Source organism: Xiphophorus maculatus, chromosome 2 (assembly GCF_002775205.1).
Source record: "Xiphophorus maculatus strain JP 163 A chromosome 2, X_maculatus-5.0-male, whole genome shotgun sequence".
NCBI lineage: Eukaryota > Metazoa > Chordata > Actinopteri > Cyprinodontiformes > Poeciliidae > Xiphophorus > Xiphophorus maculatus.
In genome coordinates this window covers 2,787,996-2,806,246 of record NC_036444.1, presented here as the reverse complement: position 1 = coordinate 2,806,246, position 18,251 = coordinate 2,787,996, and the positions used below count along the sequence as shown (strand labels likewise).

The 18,251-nt window shown below is 38.1% G+C and overlaps 1 protein-coding gene across 3 annotated transcripts; it reads left to right on the top strand.

The window, feature by feature from the left end:
- The first annotated feature begins 1,524 nt into the window (after positions 1 to 1,524).
- On the top strand, positions 1,525 to 17,969 carry ca5a (carbonic anhydrase 5A). Of its 3 annotated transcripts, XR_002753623.1 has the most exons (8): positions 1,525 to 2,009; positions 8,197 to 8,394; positions 10,859 to 10,977; positions 11,983 to 12,078; positions 12,185 to 12,247; positions 12,424 to 12,582; positions 14,607 to 16,362; positions 16,447 to 17,969. XR_002753623.1 is itself a non-coding variant. In XM_014474884.2 (7 exons), exons 1-7 carry the CDS (start codon positions 1,868 to 1,870, stop codon positions 14,748 to 14,750), a joined length of 921 nt encoding a protein of 306 aa, XP_014330370.1. In that variant the 5' UTR covers positions 1,525 to 1,867; the 3' UTR covers positions 14,751 to 17,969. The 3 variants fall into 3 exon arrangements, 2 of the variants coding, with proteins under 2 accessions (XP_014330370.1, XP_023199904.1); XM_014474884.2 differs by having other exon boundaries at positions 14,607 to 17,969; XM_023344136.1 differs by lacking the exon at positions 1,525 to 2,009 and adding an exon at positions 7,546 to 8,069 and having other exon boundaries at positions 14,607 to 17,969.
- Positions 17,970 to 18,251: the final 282 nt, after the last annotated feature.

The following is an 18,251-nucleotide window of genomic DNA, read 5'->3' as shown; positions in this document are numbered from 1 at the left end:
TGAGCTTGTTATTAGTGAAAATAAAGGCAGTGGTGCGACCAACTGCTCCACACGAACCAAATGGACCGAAATTATGAATTCAGTCCATTTGGTTGTGTCTGGGCTGGACTGACTTGTGAAAGACAGGTCAATGCAAAAATAGTTACAAAATGGTCATGTTTAAATAATTTGTTAGATGTTTTAGAGTGAATTAATATGTGATTAAACAGTGTTCTATGTGCAAGAACTTTGAGAAACACATTGGTTGAGTGATTATTTTTATATACAATAAATAAACAGAATAAAATCTGGAAACAATTTTCTTTTCTTCACTCTAATTTGTTCTTTCTATATGCATCAACACATGGAAAACATAGAAAAAGCTATGTCCATAATTTCCAACATTGTGTGTAAAATATGTATGAAATGTTAGAAAAAATGCAGTCAGTATTGTGGGTAAAGGTAAAATGTTAACAATTAGCAGCAGATACTTTTATTCTTTCCACTCAGCTGCCTCCTATTGAGTACTGTTGTTCCTGCTGATGAAATGCACCTTTAGTCTACTTTGCTTAGAAATCCTAATATTTTCTAATTACATGACTGTTATATGTTAAAAACACACAATTTTAATGTAAAATATTTATTATTTTGATATGTGATCCTTGCAGAAATTATGTTCATTTAAACATAATTTAAATGCACTATCACAAGTCCTTCCTCCCGTCTGTTATCAACAAACCCAATAAGTGCCTACATCCCTGTTGTTATTTGTACATTTCTGTTGTGTAAATTTTTTTAAAACTTGATAATTGTCTGTTGATGTTTTTAAAGTATAAATATTCATGCATGTTTTGCGCATTTCTTAACTAAACACCTTGCTTAAATCAGAGTACCGGTATGTTAGATTTAATAACTGAATTACTTTTTTATACTATAAATTTACCCTTATTGACATTATTTTATTTTATTGCGTGTACAATCTAGCTGCTTCAACTTGCATGTCACTTTGCTGCTGGAACACCAACTGACAGGCAATAAGATTATTTCTATTCTATTATCAATCAATCAATCAAGTTTATTTGACAGTTTCAAATGCTTTGCGCCATAAAAACACAAAAATAAAAAGTCATAAAACAAACAGTAGCAAACATTACATTTTGTCGATTGCTATTATCAAAATCATCAATACACATCAAATCTGGTGGTCAATGTTCCACTTATTATGGTGAAATAGTCTTAACAGGTGTTTTTATTTTAGCTTTGATCTAAAGAACTCAGTGTTTCAGCTGTTTTGCAGTTTTCTGGAAGTTTGTTCCATATTTTCCAATTATACACTTTAACAGCCGTCCCAATATTACGCTACTGTTGGAACAAATGTTGGGATAATGATGTTTTGAGCCTTTTTACAGTTTTTTAATGGTATTTAATAATTACAGTGACACCTCGCGGCAGTGTTGATGGTTTCCTTTCCGTTGTTATGGCTGTTGCTAACGCCCCTCGCAAGAGTTCTCTGATTGGTCAAAACCGCAGCCCCTCCCCCTTGCATCGATCGTTCTAGTGAACCGCCGAGGGTCTTTTTCAACTGTTCACGGCCCCAGCAGCGCATTTAAACGGGTTAAAGGAATGTAGACAGTCGCTGTAGCTTCGCTGTAAGCGGTGGTTTCCCTCTGCGGTGAAAGTCTGAAGGTTTTTCCTCCGCCTCCAGATGAGCAGGAGAAGGATACAGAGGAAGACGTCGCAGCCAGCCGACACATTGTTTTGAACAGGCGGCTAACTTCAGTTCAGTGTGGAGTTTTTACAGCTAGCTGCGCGCGCCTCTAACCGAGAAGCAGGGTAGTGTCACAGGGTGGCCGTTTTACGCGAATCAGGTGTAGTCAGTTGGAGGAAAATGGTGACTTTCTCTGCAGCGGTTAGACCTTTGGTCTCTCACCTTCGGCGACAACTCGTCAGACACGCCATGAGTCCCAGGATAACGCCTGTCCGACGGTGCAACCTGACGGCGTGTTCCAGCAAATCTGTCCTGTCTCAGAGTGAGTACAGATGATGCTAGCTGCATGTTTTCATGCTTTATGAAACATGAAAAGCTAATGTCATCAGCTGTGACATTAGAACATTTTATTGTGAGGCAGCGAAGGAGGAAATGGGTGCATGTCTCCTTAAAAAAAAAAAGCAGCAGATCAATAACAATTCACGCTTTGCCAAATAATGACTCCTGACGATGCTGTCCAGTTAAAGCCCTTTGCCCCACACAACTGCCTGCTGGGGCTATTGTAATCCAACAAAAGAGTTTGCATAACTTCCATTTATCTCTTTTACCCTTTACTATCAGATTTCAGCACCAGAAAGAACTCTGTGTCCGTAAACTACTTTAATTTGATCTAGTTTGATTGTGGATTTAGTTTCTATTTTCCCTAATCCACCTCTAAGAGTCATCACATGTCACATGTATTTTTAATTACCAAAATGGTTTAAACACACCCATTCTGGTCTGTCAGCTCCTTGTTGCATAAAGTCTCTCTGTCCCGCTTTAATCCACAGATAAAACATGCAAAAAACATGTAGAAATGGAAAACAATAACAAAGTTGCGTTTTTTCTGAATCAATTAAAAGGAGAATAAGTTTATATTTGGTTTGTTTTTATGTTAATTAGGATATGTTTATCTGAAACATCACCCTTTATAATGATCGCTTTTAAATCATGTGTTAAACTCGAGGCTCAGGGGCCTAATGTGGCCCACCATAAGTTTTTATGTGGCCCTCTATTTAATTTAATCAGTTGTGTGATGAAATATTGTTTTACCAATCAAATCAAAGCAGTTTTATCAGTATACTGCCAAATTACATTAATGTATAAAGATGTTTCACATTATTGAATTTCAAGAAATGCATCAAATTAAGACAACAAATTATTATTAACAGCTTTTTAATAATAATTGTTAATGGGTAGTTTTATCAGTACAATTAGCCACATCCTGCCCTCTGACAACATTTGTGATCATGATATGGCCCAAAATGAAATAGTTTGACACCAGTGCTTTAAATTTTCCAAAAAAATTTTTTTTTTTCATTTGATTTAGGTCAGAGGTGCTCAGTATGTCGATCGGGAAGGTTTTGAGTCGATCTCGGCAGTAGGTGACAAACTGAACGCCGCCGGGACGATGAGACCAGCACTTCCTCTTCTGACGCGCTTATCAAAATATTCACTAAGATCCTAAATGTTTGTAGCTTCATTAAAGAATGATAATTAAAAAAAAAAATCAACAAAATGTGTCAAAATTAATATTCTCAGTAATTATTGTTTCAACAAGGTGTTGCGCAATTCAGTGTGTTTCCGTTCCATTAACAAAAAAAAAGGCGACTCAAAGACCGACTAGCTAATTTAAACTCCTGCTCTGCTAGTCAATCAACCGTCGCTGTGTTCAGGGAAGAACTTATTAATGATCGAGAAATAAATATCAAGCCTGGAAACTTGATATTGTAACGGACTGAATGTTATGTTTTTAACGTAATCTTGTAAGCTTGTCTTGCGGGCGAAGGCGGTTGCCACGGTAACAGGTGTGCTTAAACTACAAAGAGAGAGAGAGAGTAAAAAGGTAGGAGTGGTTTTGAGTTGATCACCTGTTCGGGTTATTTTACCTGTGTTTACCTTTGCTGTGGTGCATTACAGCCGCTGTAGTTTCTAAACGTTGGACTAATGTATACGTCATTCACAACAAACATCAAATAGAACAAATATATTTCATAAAATTTTAACAAACAAATGGCTTCTACCGCGGTAGTTATGTGAAATTAAATTAATTATATCCCAACTTCAGAAGATTTGCCTTTACCTTTACAGAGATTTTTGGTTCCTCCTGTCAGTCTGCAGCTTCTCATATTGACATCACCAAACCAAATTTCAGATCTACCATAACTGACTGACACCTGTTGGCCTCAGGTTTGCAACCAGCTTGTGACTGAGAAACCAGTAACCTCCTCCCAGTGTCAGAATCTCACTGAGGAAGGAACTGCATTAGTTTTCTATCACTTTATTATTTCTGCTATAACTGATGTATATTCGCATATAACATAAGTCAATAGAGTTTAATTTACTATTTTTATGTCTTCGTGTCATGAGGAAGATCTCAGCCGGCTGGCGAGAGAAAAAGTAGATCTTGGTCTCAAAAAGTTTGGGCTCCTCTGATTTAGGTTGTAATGATGATCAAAACTTCTAAAGCAGGGGTGTCAAACTCCAGTCCTCAAGGGCCGGTGTCCTCCAACTTTTAGATGTGCCTCTGCTGCACCACACCTGAATAGAATAATTAGGTCATTAGCAAGGCTGGGAGAACTGATCTACACAAGGAGGAGGTAATTAAGCCATTTCATTCCAGTGTTTTGTACCTGTGGCACATCTAAAAGCTGTAGGACATCGGCCCTCGAGGACTGGAGTTTGACACCTGTGTTCTAAAGCTTGTATGGAAACATTTTCATTTCTTTTGTCTTCTTTGGTGGCATCTTGTGGCCAAAAGGATGAAGTGCAGCTCAAATCTACTTTAAATTAACTGCTCTACTATATCTGGTCATTAATGTACAGTTTCTGTAGGATTATCTTTTGACAATTATGTCTGATATCGGACTGTCATTTAATAATTTTTTTTGTGGGCGGAAAAATATTAATATGTGTGCAGTAGTTTCCCTCTGACGTCTTGACATTTTTAAACAGACAAACAAAAAATAATGAGAGTCAGGAGGTTCCACCTGGACAACACACACACACACTTAAGGGAAATTTAGAAAGACTATTAACCCAAAGATCATGCTTGTGGACAGTAGGAAGCCAGAATTTTTCAATTCCAATAAAATTTGATTGACTCAAACCATAAGGGGCTATAAAATCGAGATTATGACACTATAAGGCCATTTCCAGCTTGATTTAATGCAAACTAGAAGGTTGTGTCTTTGCTTTCAAGCTGCGGTTCATCCAACCATACAACTCCAGATGCAGTTACATTCATAATGTCTAAAGGCTATTAAACCAGCAGCTTTACACGTCTTACTCTTCTAATTCTCTGCCAGTGATCCAGTTCCTCATAAAATATTAAAGTCGGTGCCAAACAACTAAAGTGGTGACTGAATTGTGATCATGGAAATCTGGTCCTACTGCCTCTGAAGCACTTTGTTATTGTTTTCTGGGACACATGGCAGATCTTCAGCTTCATACTGCAAAATAGTCTCTTCTTGTAACAAGTAAAAAAAAAATATATATATATATAGAAATGTGTACTAGATATTTTTCAATTGTTGCTTATAAAATATAACAAAACAGAAATCTCTCAGGATGCAGAACAGTTAAAAAAAAAGATGAACAGAATAAAATGTGATACACTTATTTCCCCGTTAACAGAGACGTTCATACAGAAATACGGTCTGTGGTTGGTCTTAAAGGAATTTAAAAACTTCGCTCTGTAAAGTGCATTAATTCACGCCCTTAAAATCAACCCTGCTTATTGCCACCATGTTTTTTTCAATCATGTTACAATTTTTCTGCGTTATCTCCTCTGCCTTTCTGTCATCCTAGACTTTGTAGCAAATCAGTCATTTTTTAATGAGAAGTTGACTTGACTCCACCATTCAACTCAGCTGAATGAGAAACTTAAGGATTCTGTCGAGTGTTTTAAGTGATTCTGTTTAGAGAGCATTTTGCATCCCAGACTGGACTCTGTTTGGGCTGTTTCTCTTTTCTGTCCTGGCATGGCCCTGCCATCTTTATTTCAGCTTAAGAATGGGCATTGGCGCCCTCTGCTGGATAGAGGTCAAACTACAAGACTACAAACGTCCAATCAGATGTTATTTAATCTATGGGTACTAATTTTAATCTAATGAACTTTATTTATTGATTGGCAACCAATTTTCATTATTTTAATTACTTCAATGCATTTGTGGTATTTGGAGTAGAAGTTGAAATACAATATTTAAACAGTAGCAACATCTGTTGTTGGCTGTTTCTGCTCACCTTCATGCTGTGCTGTGGTTTTGCTCTGTGAATTGTCAGTTCAGCTGATTTATAAATATTGTCCAATTAACACATGAGCCAAAAGGTGGATTGCGCTCAGAGTAGCGCAGTGTGCTACGGCTTGGTAAGCAGTTATTGTGTGAACAGGTAATGGCTTATCTTAATGAACATAATATATTAGAGTATATAGAGTATATATTAGTTTTTTTTCAGTCTGGTTTCAAACCATTTCATAGCACAGAGTCAGCTCTTTTAAAAGTTTTGAATTATATACTTTTAGCAACTGATTCTGGTGACTGTGTTGTTTTGGTGCTGTTGGATTTATCAGCTGCTTTTGATACAGTTGATCATGGCATTTTACTTTCCCGTGTGGAACAGTGGGTGGGCATCGGTCACGTAGCTCTGGATTGGTTTAAATCTTATTTGGCCAAGCGTACTTTTTGTGTCTGTCTTGATGCCCGTGGGTCTCCCTCTGCTCCACTGTCGTGTGGTGTCCCACAGGGCTCCGTTCTACGCCCGCTTCTTTTCTTGTTGTACCTCCTTTCTCTTGGTTCTATTTTTAGAAAATATGGGATTGCTTTTCATTGTTATGCAGATGACACACAAATATATTTACCACTAAAGAACGCAGACTCCACCTCTCTTTGGTCTCTGTTTTTATGTCTGGAAGATTTGAAGCCCTGGGTGGCCCTAAATTTCTTGAAACTTAATGAAGATAAGACACAGGTAGTGATTTTAGATCCACTGTAGATTCCCTGACCAGTCTTGGCTCTTTGGCCCAGTATGTCAAGCCGGTTATTACAAATTTAGGGGTCAAGATGGATGCTGGTCTAAAGCTGGAAGCACACATTAGAGCCGTTGTAAAATCCAGCTTTTTCCACTTAAGGCAGCTAGCCAAAGTAAAACCAATTCTTTCCAGACAGCACTTTGGAACCGTGATCCATGCATTTGTGACCACACGGCTGGATTACTGTAATGCACTTTATATAAGATTCAATGATTTATATATTTCCCAGCTTCAGAAGGTACAAAATGCTGCTACACATCTTTTAACAGGTACACGAAAATGTCACCATATTTCCCCTATTTTAGCTTCCTTACACTGGTTGCCTGTACATTTTGGGATTCATTTCAAAATCCTTTTATTTGTTTTTAAAGCTCTTAATAGCCTTGCCCCTCCCTATCTGTCTGAGCTGTTACATTTGTACACACCTACCCGTTCCCTCAGGTCAGATGATCAGTTGCTTCTGAAGGTGCCAAAGACAAAATGCAGCTCAGAGGGGGCCGTGCTTTTTCTGTGGCTGCCCCCAAGCTATGGAATGATCTTCCTTTGGCCATAAAACAAGCCTCTTCACTCGCTGTTTTTAAGTCCCTTCTTAAGACCCTATTTTATTTCTTTGACTTTTGGCACAATCTGAGAGGTTTCACTTTGTTTTATTGTGTCTGTATATTAAATTGTATTTTATATTCGATCTTTTCTATTTTATAATTGCATTGTATTTTATGATTGTGTATAGCACTTTGGTCCTGTCGGTGTATAAAGTGCTTCATAAATAAAGTTGGTATGGTAACAGGCAACTACAGGAGGAGGAGCTACAGTCTGATGAAGATGAAGGTCAGCTCCCAGTCAGACCTGCTCAGGAACCAGAAGAGGAGCAAACGGTTCTGCCTTTCTGTTTGTATCCTGTTGGTTTGTATTAAGAAGGACGTAGTAGATTTTTATAATTTTTGGACAGTTTTTCTGGAGATTCTCTGGACGCCACGCGGAGTTCGGGGTAATTAGAAGTCAGAAGAGCGCGAGCCGGCGTTCTGACCCGCCAGAGGTCCCGGTCTGCTGCTCCTGCTGTGGAGCGGAGCTGGGGGAATGCCAGGACATTCCGAGTGTCACTCTGTACAGCCGGCCCACTTCTCTCTTTTTTAGCTGTTTCCTTTAAAGAAAAAAAAAACTTCCTCCTGCTCCTCTCTGACTCATTTTCTCCCTTTAGTTCGTCCTCAGTGGACAGAGGAGTTTGTGTCCCTGTAAGACTGAGTGTAGTTGATAGATGTTTTAAAATGGACTCTTTGGAAAAGCTGGAGGAAGCTGAGCACAATGGGGAAAGTAGGTGTCAGCATTTGTGTTTTTGTTGTTTTTATTTATTGAAACAGCAGCAGCTTAATGAAATCTGATGTTCCTTTTCATTTCCCCCCTCTGCTTCTTCTTCTCTTCTTCCTGTCCTGGTCTCCAGTGCACCCCATGTGGCTGGGGCCCCTGGAGGTGCCAGGAGGGGATCATCAGTCTCCTATCGACATCGCCGTGAAAAAAGCCGTCTTCGACTCGGATCTGAAGCCGCTGGAGTCCAACTACGACCCGCAGACCTGCCAGCAGATCTGGAACAACGGTTACTCCTTTCTGGTCGAGTATGACGACACTACTGACAAGAACAGTGAGTAACATTTTAAACTTTTAATGAAAACTCCTTCAGAAATGAACCCAAAGAAACCTGTTTTATACAAAGTGGATCTATTGTTTATTCAGCTTCCTTCTCTTACAGTTCCTTGTGTAATATCCCCTTGATTCTTGAGAAATCGCAGCAGGGTGAATGCATGTTTTGATCTACATAAGAGGATTATCTCCGCCCCTGTTTGTTCTTAAAGAACCCCCTCTATATATGTCTGAAAGGCCAGAAATCAGTTGAAACGCCACTTGCAGCTGCTGACCTTCATGTGACTTGTGTGTTCATGTTGAGCTCAGTCGCTCTTAGAATTGCTACCTTTTCCATTTTAACTACCAGGCTTTTCCCAACATGCAATAACTCAAAATGCATGAGGCTGATTTCAGAAGAATTAAAAATTTTCAGAAGAGACGTAGGAAAGTGTTTTCTTTTTTAGCAACATAAACAGTAGAGGAGGTATTTTAAATAATTTCTAATGTTTAACTTTCTGTGATGACAAGTTTATGACCGCGGTAAAAAGTAACAACTTTAAAAGGGATAGTAGTCTCTGCCTTTAGGTTTCCTGGAAGGTTCGTGGTCAGTGTTTTGCCTCAACAACCTGTTCTTCAACGGCCTTATAGGGGAAATGAAATCAGCATTTTCCACAAAAGGCTGAATCACACTAAGAAGCAACGCTTCATTGTTTCCACTTTGTTGCAATGTTTCAGGCTGGGCAATTAAACTATAGAGACATGATCAATATATGTAGAAAAAAAATCTGATAGAGTTTTGATAATTTCACTGAGATCTAATCCTGAACCGCACGGCATTCTGGGAAATGCTTTTAGCTGCTCATCCTTTCAGGTCCAACCAAGAAACGTTGATACCTGAGTGAAGTCGTCGCTCCATCTTCTTTAAATCTAATGAAATTGGTGTCAAACGTTTGTGCTACGTTTTATTTTTAAAGATTTTAATAAATGTTTCCATAGGTCATGGAAGATCAGTCAGCCCCGTCACCATCTCTAAATCAGAGAAAAGTGGAGTCAATCAAGTCGCCTATGTTTGTGCAGCAAAATCTTTTGTTTGTGCTTTTGCTTTGATGATATTAATTAAAATTTAAAGGTCAAAAAGTCAACCAGCTTTTCCCTCCCACTCCACTTTACCCAAATCTAGCAAAATTTGTCTCAATCAACTGCAATGTTTGTGCAGCAAAGATTTTTTTGTTTGTGCCACCATCATTTTAAAGATATTAATAAAAATATCTGACCTCTGACACAAAATTATTTGCTGCACAAACATAGCACAGTTGATTGACACCAAATTTGTTCAATTTTGGAAATGTAAGCCGGGCTATCTTTAATCATTATGTTAATATCTTTAAAATCATAGCGGCACAAACTAAATTTAATCGTTATGTTAATATCTTTAAAATCATAGCGGCACAAACTAAAATCTTTACTGCACAAACATTTGACACCAATTTTGTTTGATTTTGAAGAAGGTGGGGGGCAAACGTAAGGTTGATGACGTCGACTCACTCACTCACTCTTTGGTTACCTAGCGACAACCTGTTGAGTAGCATGCGCAGCAGCAGTTTCATGTTGCCTCCAACATAATCTGGCAAGTGTGTGGAGGCTGTCCTTCTAGAGAAAAACGGGGCTAGCTAGCAAACTTGCTAGTATCCATTAGGATTGTGGGAAATGAGGGAATTTATCATGACAAATGTAGGCAGTCAGTATTCTTCACTATGAAATCTGATCCGTCCGTGAACAGAATGCACACAATGAGGATGTAGGAGGAGTTTAAAGTTGTCGCAATCCCTCTGTTCAGGAGTGAGACCGTTTCTTTTATTTCAGACAACATACAACTGAGTCATTGTTTTCATGTGGATCAAGTTCCTGATCTCAGGGAAATCTGAGAGTAGAGCTGAACAAGTGTGAGCAAGGAGGCGTACAAACCTGACCCAGTTCTTCCAGTTCTGTTGGAATGAATGGGCCAAAATCCCAGAACACTAACTGAAGTTAAATCAGATCAAACTTCTCATTTTAGATCAGTTAGAATTACTAAAATAATTTCTATTTGTAAATATCAGAAAACGTAGCGAGAACAATTTTTAGAGATTTTTCTTTTTCAGACCAGCCAGATGTGAGAAACATTTTAAAAATAAAACAACCTTTTTCATGCTGTAGAAGGTAGGATATTATTACAAGTTGTTATTATTAATAACAGTAATAAGTGATATCATATAATTGTGGATTGCAGCTGTCTCTTTTAGTTTCATTAGTATTGTTTTTATCTCTAATGTTTGAAAACCTACCTTGAAAGTATTTAAATTTTACTGTGAGAAAAGTGTACAAACCCTGCCGTTAGAAACTAATTAAGAAATTTAATTTAAACTATTCAGTGATTACTCACCATTATCATTGCCTGTAGCCTGTTTTAATATCCTGATATCTTCTGTACATTTCTTGTGCAGCACTAAAGGGAGGCCCCCTACAGGACAAATATAGGCTTTGTCAGTTCCACTTCCACTGGGGTGAGAGCAACGACTGGGGCTCAGAGCACACTGTGGACCGAAGGCTGTTTCCTGCAGAGGTACTGTGTCAGCACTGAACCTTCTCCACTAACACAGACATAAAGAGCAGTGAAGTTCATCTGTTTTCAGCAGAATGTGGCAAAAGTTTCATTCAAATACAAACACGACATTAGAACTTCATCCTTAATAGGTTTTTAATATCATGGTTTGAATATTGTTTGATAAAAGTCTAAACAAATGACCAGTCAATCGTGATTAATTGCATGTGTCCTTTGTTAAATTGCAATCAATAGCATATTAAGAGCATGTAACAAAGTCTCTACTCATGCAAACATGACTTCAACTGTAGGGTGAGACTGAAAAATATCAGACGAAAGCAAAAAAGAAATGGTTTTTGAAACGTTTTAGACTGAATTTGTCATATTTTACATAAATTGAAACTATAGCTCTTGGCTAAAAATAGTTACAAAAATTGTGGAGGTCAGTTTTTGTTACAAACACAGAAAAAATACATTATAGACATGAAAAACATGAATTTTCTTTTGCTTGTGAAACATACTGCAAGCAGAAAATATACCAAAAACATCAGAATCAGTCCTTTACTATCAACTACTCTGGCTTTAATGTATACCTGAATTATTTTAGGACTCCTGAAGTAAAAACAGTTTCTTCTTTAATCAGGATCCAGTCATGGTTTTACTTTAAGACTGGAAAAACGCAGTTCCAATCTAAACAGAGCCTTGATTTATTTAGCTCTGATGCTTCTCCTACATCAACTTCGAATTTTTTTAATTTGCATTAAATAAACATTTGTTTTTTCCCTCTAAGTTTGGTTTCAGTGCCCAGTTTCATGTCCCTAGACTCAAACATTTTTTTTGTTTTTATGTTGTTCCATTTCAATTTCATGTAACAAGATGTTCCAGTGACTCTGTGTATGTTGTCCTTTGACCTCTTGTGCCCACAGCACAGTTCTCAGAAGTTTGGGTTTGTGTGAAAACACGCAGGGCATCAGGTTTCAGTTTACAGAAACTCTTTGTGGTGCGTTTGTGTGTGTGTGTTTTCAGCTCCACTTGGTCCACTGGAACTCTGACAGGTACACTCTGTTCGAGGAGGCGGTGATGGAGGAAAACGGACTCGCCGTCATTGGAATTTTTCTGAAGGTACACACTGAGTGTAGGGGTGTACATACACACATACACTCAGCACCTTTGGTCATGAAGACATGAACTGTGACTTTAATCCAGATTAATGTCTAATCCGATGCAGGTGGGAAAGAGACACGAGGGGCTGCAGAAGCTGGTTGACGCTCTGCCTGCTATCAGACACAAGGTCAGTCACACGTTTTGGAAAATGTGTCCAAGCTTCATGTTTGGACGCATCAGATCACCAAACCTTCCGACTAAAATCTGTTTAAGTGGCGCCCTCTACTGGCGTTACATCCCAGCTACACTGAACATCTCAGGAAGCCATTTTTAGGTCTTCTTTCTGTCTCTGTTTGTCTTCAGGACAGCGTGGTGGAGTTCACCCGCTTTGATCCAGCTAGTCTGCTTCCCTCCAACATCGATGACTACTGGACGTACCACGGCTCTCTGACCACGCCCCCTCTCACAGAGTCCGTCACCTGGATCGTTATGAAGCAGCATATTGAAGTCAGCCATGACCAGGTATGTGTCTGACTCAAACCTGACAATTATTTTAATACAGAATGCTGATTCTTGTCCCTTTATCATAGATGGTGTGCTGCATGTTTGAAAAAGTTGCTAGATGCCTTTTCTAGTGTTTATAAAAATGTTTAGTCTCCTCTGCTGAAGGAAAATAATGAAGCTGTTAATTTTCACCTGATTTTTGGGAAAGTTTAGATACTTCAGGGTCACTCAGTAGGGAATCAAAGCTCCTCTACTGCCACCAAGTGGCTAAATATAGTCGGTGCTTTCAGTTTTAACTAAACAGAAGGAAGAAAAACTCTCTTCTATTCAGAACTCGGTTTCAGTGCATCAACTTGTAATTTTAACCCATAAATATGCCACAACAGTAAAAAAAAAAATCTTCTGCTTTAAAGCTCATGTTTAACTGAAACTGAAAATATTTTAGAATTTGGCTCCTCAAGTGGAAGCAAATGCCCCCATCAAACTCTAATTCACAGACTAATAACACTGTTTTCAGTTTGCTTTTTAAAATGCTGTTTATATCTTTTCACCTGCTGGTTCAGTGGAGCTATGTCAGATGTGTTGTTTGAAGTTTATTATGCTTGAAACTGATGATTATTTTAGTTATTGATTATTCAGACAATAAAAGTCTCATTCTCAAGATTTTTATGCTTTATTATGCAATATTAGAAATGCATGAAAACATGGAACTAAGCAATTATTAGTTTGTTTTCTTACTTTTTCAAGTAAGAACATTTTATTGTCTAAAATTCAATAACATTCCTTTGGTACAAAGGATGAATCTGGAGCTGAAAAATACTTCTAACATAAAAAAAAGCTTTCTGATTCATTTTTCATCAGTATATTGAAGGCTGATCTGTTATTATTATTATTATTATTAATATTATTATTAACTGATTTAATAATTAGATGGCAAAAGGTGCTTAAAACGAGATTTGTTTTACAGAATTTCAACCCGGTGAAGCTCAAATGAAGGTAGAACATATTTACAAATTGTATTTTATCTTAAATGCAATATATTTTTAATTAGTTGACAATTATTTCAATAATGGATTCATCAAGAATAATTTGAACTAATAATTTCAGCCCTAATTTACTCCGAGCTCCAGCCAGATGGTGGCGCTCCACTCAATCTCTCTAAGCCAGATTTTGTTGCAGTTCGTAACTCTAAACTGTAGATAAAAAATGTTAGTGGACCAGTAAATCCAGAACATTTACCAAAATTAAAGTTTTTACATGTTTGACCAAGATTGTGAAGCTCTTGGTCAGGTGTACTGGTCCAGAGTTACCAAATAAATGTATAATTCAGTACATTTATGTTTGTTTAAAAAAAAAAATCACTTTAAGGCAATTCAGCTGTTTATTTGTATCGAATCGGTATTGGCCGATACTAAACCTAAAATATTGTTATCAGAAGTGAACATAGTGGATCGGTGCATCCCTAACAACAACCAAGGTAAAAAAACAAATCAATTAATTAAGTTTATTTGCATTGCACATTTCTGCAACAAGGCAGTTCAAAGTGCTTTACACCATAAAAACCCAAAAATACAAAGTCATAGAACACAGTCAATGATTGAAGCAACACATTTTGTCAAGTCGTTACACGTCAGAAAGTTGATCGTTTCCAAAGCAGCTCTAACCTGGTGAGGTTTTAGTCTAGATTTAAAATAACTCTGTGTTTTGACTGTTTTGCAGTTTTCTGGAAGTTTGTTAAAGATTTGTGGTGCATAGAAGCTGAACACGTCTATGAAATAATAAAGTGAGAATGACAAAAACAATAGGTTGACTATCTTGGTCAAAACGTAAAATCCAAACGCAACAAACCTTTCAAATGGTTCAGAAAGTGCAATTAGGAATTCTTAATATATCGCTAAACAAATAATAAAGCAAGACGTCATTCAGAGCACATTGTCACCGAGACCCGATCTAGAATTTTTATCAATATCGGGACCAATACAGAAATCATCGGATTGTAAAATCTGAACGTTTTTATCAGTGCTTCATGCCTTTCCTTCCAGCTGGCGGTCTTCCGGAGCCTCCTGTTCACCTCTGCCGAGGAGGAAGTCCAGAAGAGCATGGTGAACAACTTCCGGGTGCAGCAGCCTCTGCGGGGTCGCACCGTCCGCTCCTCCTTCACTCCCTTCCTGGCGGAGGCACCGTAGAGGTGACAAGCAAGGCGGCATAGGCTGCTGGACTCTATAACACAACACTGCTTGTCGAAGCAGAACCAGTGTTTATATGACCGGTTTCCTCTGGGGAGCTTCATCCAATACAATCACTTCCTCTTTAATTTTAATGAACAGTTTGACAGAGGATGGAAGAAAACTTGTATTTTTACTCAGAATTTGGTTTGACTGTTTCAGACCAGTTATCAATAAGGGAATAAGGGTAACTGAGGGGGATTTTATTTGATTTTAATGATTACATTATCATAAATCATATTTAGTCTACATTATGGAAGAATCACATTGAGCTTCAGGTTCAGTAAAAACCCAACAAGTCAGATTTCTATCTAATGTCTGTTTAAAGCAAAATTCTCCTTTAAATTTTCATAAAAATTCCCGCAAAATCACACATCATTTTTCAGTCGCTCTTCTCAGGCTGCTGTTTGTTTTACTGAATATTTTCTTCATCTGTTACAAAGAGATTCCTCTGAATATGTCTGATATTCAGAGCCGTTTTTCACTCATTTTTTAACTTAAGTTCTGAGTTGTTTTTTTTAACTCGGCCTTTGTTACTAAGACGCACAAACATGCAATGTTAGAGCAGCACACTCGTAGCGACATGGAGCGTGGGAATGAAAGTACAAGATTCAAGGAACCTTAGTGCCTTTAAATCTTCCTATTTCTCTTTTGTGTTAGTTTAATTCTCACCTGATTTGTCTTTTCTTCTACTTCACAGAATTAAAAGAAATGGCAGTCATTTGAGACTTTCAGTCAATCTTGTCAGGATTATATCATCTCATTGAATCAGGTCGATCTCATCAGTCTTCTTTAATCAGACTGATTCGGTTAGCTAAAACTAATCAGATTGTACCTCTTAAAGCTGGGAAAATGCAGTCTTCTAAGCTACTGTTGTGCCTTTGTGGCTCTCACCCAGGGTGATATAGCCTAGTGGCGGCACAAAAACTGAATCGATTTTTCTCAATGTGCATAATGTAAGCGCTGTAGGATAATATTGCTGTACACTTGCTAATAAACACTTCCTGATCCTGAACAGATGATTGAAAGTGAGAACTTGTTCTCAACCAGCTTACCTGGTAAAATAAAGCAAAAAAAAAGTAAATTTATGTTTAAGTTGCTTCATAATCATTGTCTTTTTCTTAACGGACTCTAGATTACATCTAATTACATCAAATCCTAAATACTTAGACTGGTGGAACTGTGTGAGTGACAAAAATGCACTAAAATCAGAGTATAAAATAAATAATAATGTAAATAAATATAGACTGGGTGAACCAGGGAGACATTCACTGCAAGCTGTTTAATTATAAATTAAAGTAAAAGAGCACTAAAAGTGCCTACTTTGAGCGTCGTTTCAGCATATATTAAACTTGTTTCTTCTTCTACACCCAGTTCATTTTGCAACAGATTCTATTGAGAGGAGGATTGTGCAATCTGCTCAGGTTTAAGCAATATTCAGTTATCTGAAGAAGTCCAGCCTCCTTCGTGCTTTGCGTCACGCCCGTCTGTTGTCGTTACGCCCGCCTGTGCTGCTCTGCCAGAAAGATAAACTTGAAGCTCGAGGTGAAGAGACACATCACGTTTGTTCTCGGTGCGTGAAGTTTTTTTATTTCTGATTTACGGTCCAGTTGAGGCGAGAGGCCACTGTCCCTGTAATCCCTCTTTCACAATGCAGCTATCCAAACTCGCAGCGGTGACCCCGGGAGTCGTGAACTCCCCGCGCCGGAGCAGACGGAGCGGGACGCTGCACGATGAAAAGCACCGAGTGATGGCGACTTGTTCTGAAAGCTTCAGAATAGTTAGATAAACACCACAGGGGCCACAGCAGGCGCGAAACATTGCTGCTTGGTTTGGGTTTTCTTTGGGTGTAAAACTCATTTTCAGTTTTGGGCCACATAAATGTTCATAAAGGGCCAGTTGTGTCAGAATGTATGATATCTGTTATCAAACTGTCAAAAATATTAATAAATGGCTGTTCTTAAAAGACACTGTCTTACAAAAGTATTCACACCGTTGACCTACAATCAAAAACATTGGAATTTAATGTGAAAGACCAACACAAAGTGGTATACAAATATGAAATGGAAAGAAAATATTTTTACATTAATTAGTCCCGCCAGGATTTTGCGATTGTTTTTCAGATTCCAGATTTTGTGGTGCAAATTTAGAAATATTTACAAGAAATTTTGCAAACTTGAGATGTGACTTTTTGTTACTCGTCGTATCGATCACAAACTATAACTTCACATCAAGTAAGGCTGAGGAAGCAAACAAGTTATTAGTTGTTTTCTATTTCGTAGGTCAAATTTTTTATGTTCTTGACTTGTGGTCAGGGGGCCAATCAAAGTCACTTTGAGGGCCACAAATGGCCCCCATGCCACACTTTGGACACCCCTAACTTGAACCTAATGTTTTTTGAATATTTTTGCCAAAAATTTGTAAGAAACTCACAATTGTGTTTTAGGATTTTTTGATTTTGCAATCGTGAAAAACTGTAGGGACTGATTTATGTAACTTGGAGCATGGAGGCCACATAAAAAGCTACAGTGGGCTGGATTTGGCCCCTTGGCCTTGAGTTTGACACAGGTGGTGTAAAACATTAAATATGGGCAACAACAGAATGAAGAGACACAGAGCTGCTTTTATGCTCCAACTGTGCATTAAGTTACTTTTTTTTGCCTTTTTTTGTTGCAATGTTACTTAAAAATATTTTAATGCCTTTTTCTGTCTGTAGAAATTTGTTTACTTCACAATATCTTCATTACTGTAATTTATGAAGATGTTTTAAATATGCCCCTGATTTTTGATCTGAGGTATAACTGAATGTGCAGCATCACCTGCAGCTCAGTGGGATGTTTAAGGAGCTGAATGTTGTTTTTATTGTAACTGTAAGAAGTGCATATTGTCACTGCTTATTTGTCCAGTGTTCGGCCTACATTCCTGCCCCCTACCCCCTCCAGTCTCATGCTGGGCTACTCCCAGCATGCTTTGCTCCAGGATGCTGGGAGTAGCCCAGCATGCTGGACTACTCCCAACCTCTAAAGATGGCAATCTTTACAGGCTTCGTAAAGATTGCCATCCAGCTGAGAGCGACTCCTGCTCTTCAAGGAGAGAGGGAAACTGTAAACCACTGATGTATGTTTAGAACTGGCTGTAATGTTTAACAATAAAGTAATATATCAAAATGTTTGAGATCAATTCTGTAATTTTCTTTGCCACAAGCTTTGGTTAAAATGTCAGTTTTTATATGTAAACTCTAGCTACACACTAACGGTCAAACACGGTGGTGGTGGAGTGATGATCTGAGGTTGAAAATATTCAAGTTGGCCATAAATACATTAATGACAGGTCTTAAATGTTGTTGTGGCAGGACTGTTTAATCTCATTCTACCTAGTTTATTTTTCTTGTGGGACCTTTCTGAGTTGCACACAGACAGTTGAGGCTCCTGCATACTAGCTGCTAATAAACTCTGGCTTGGG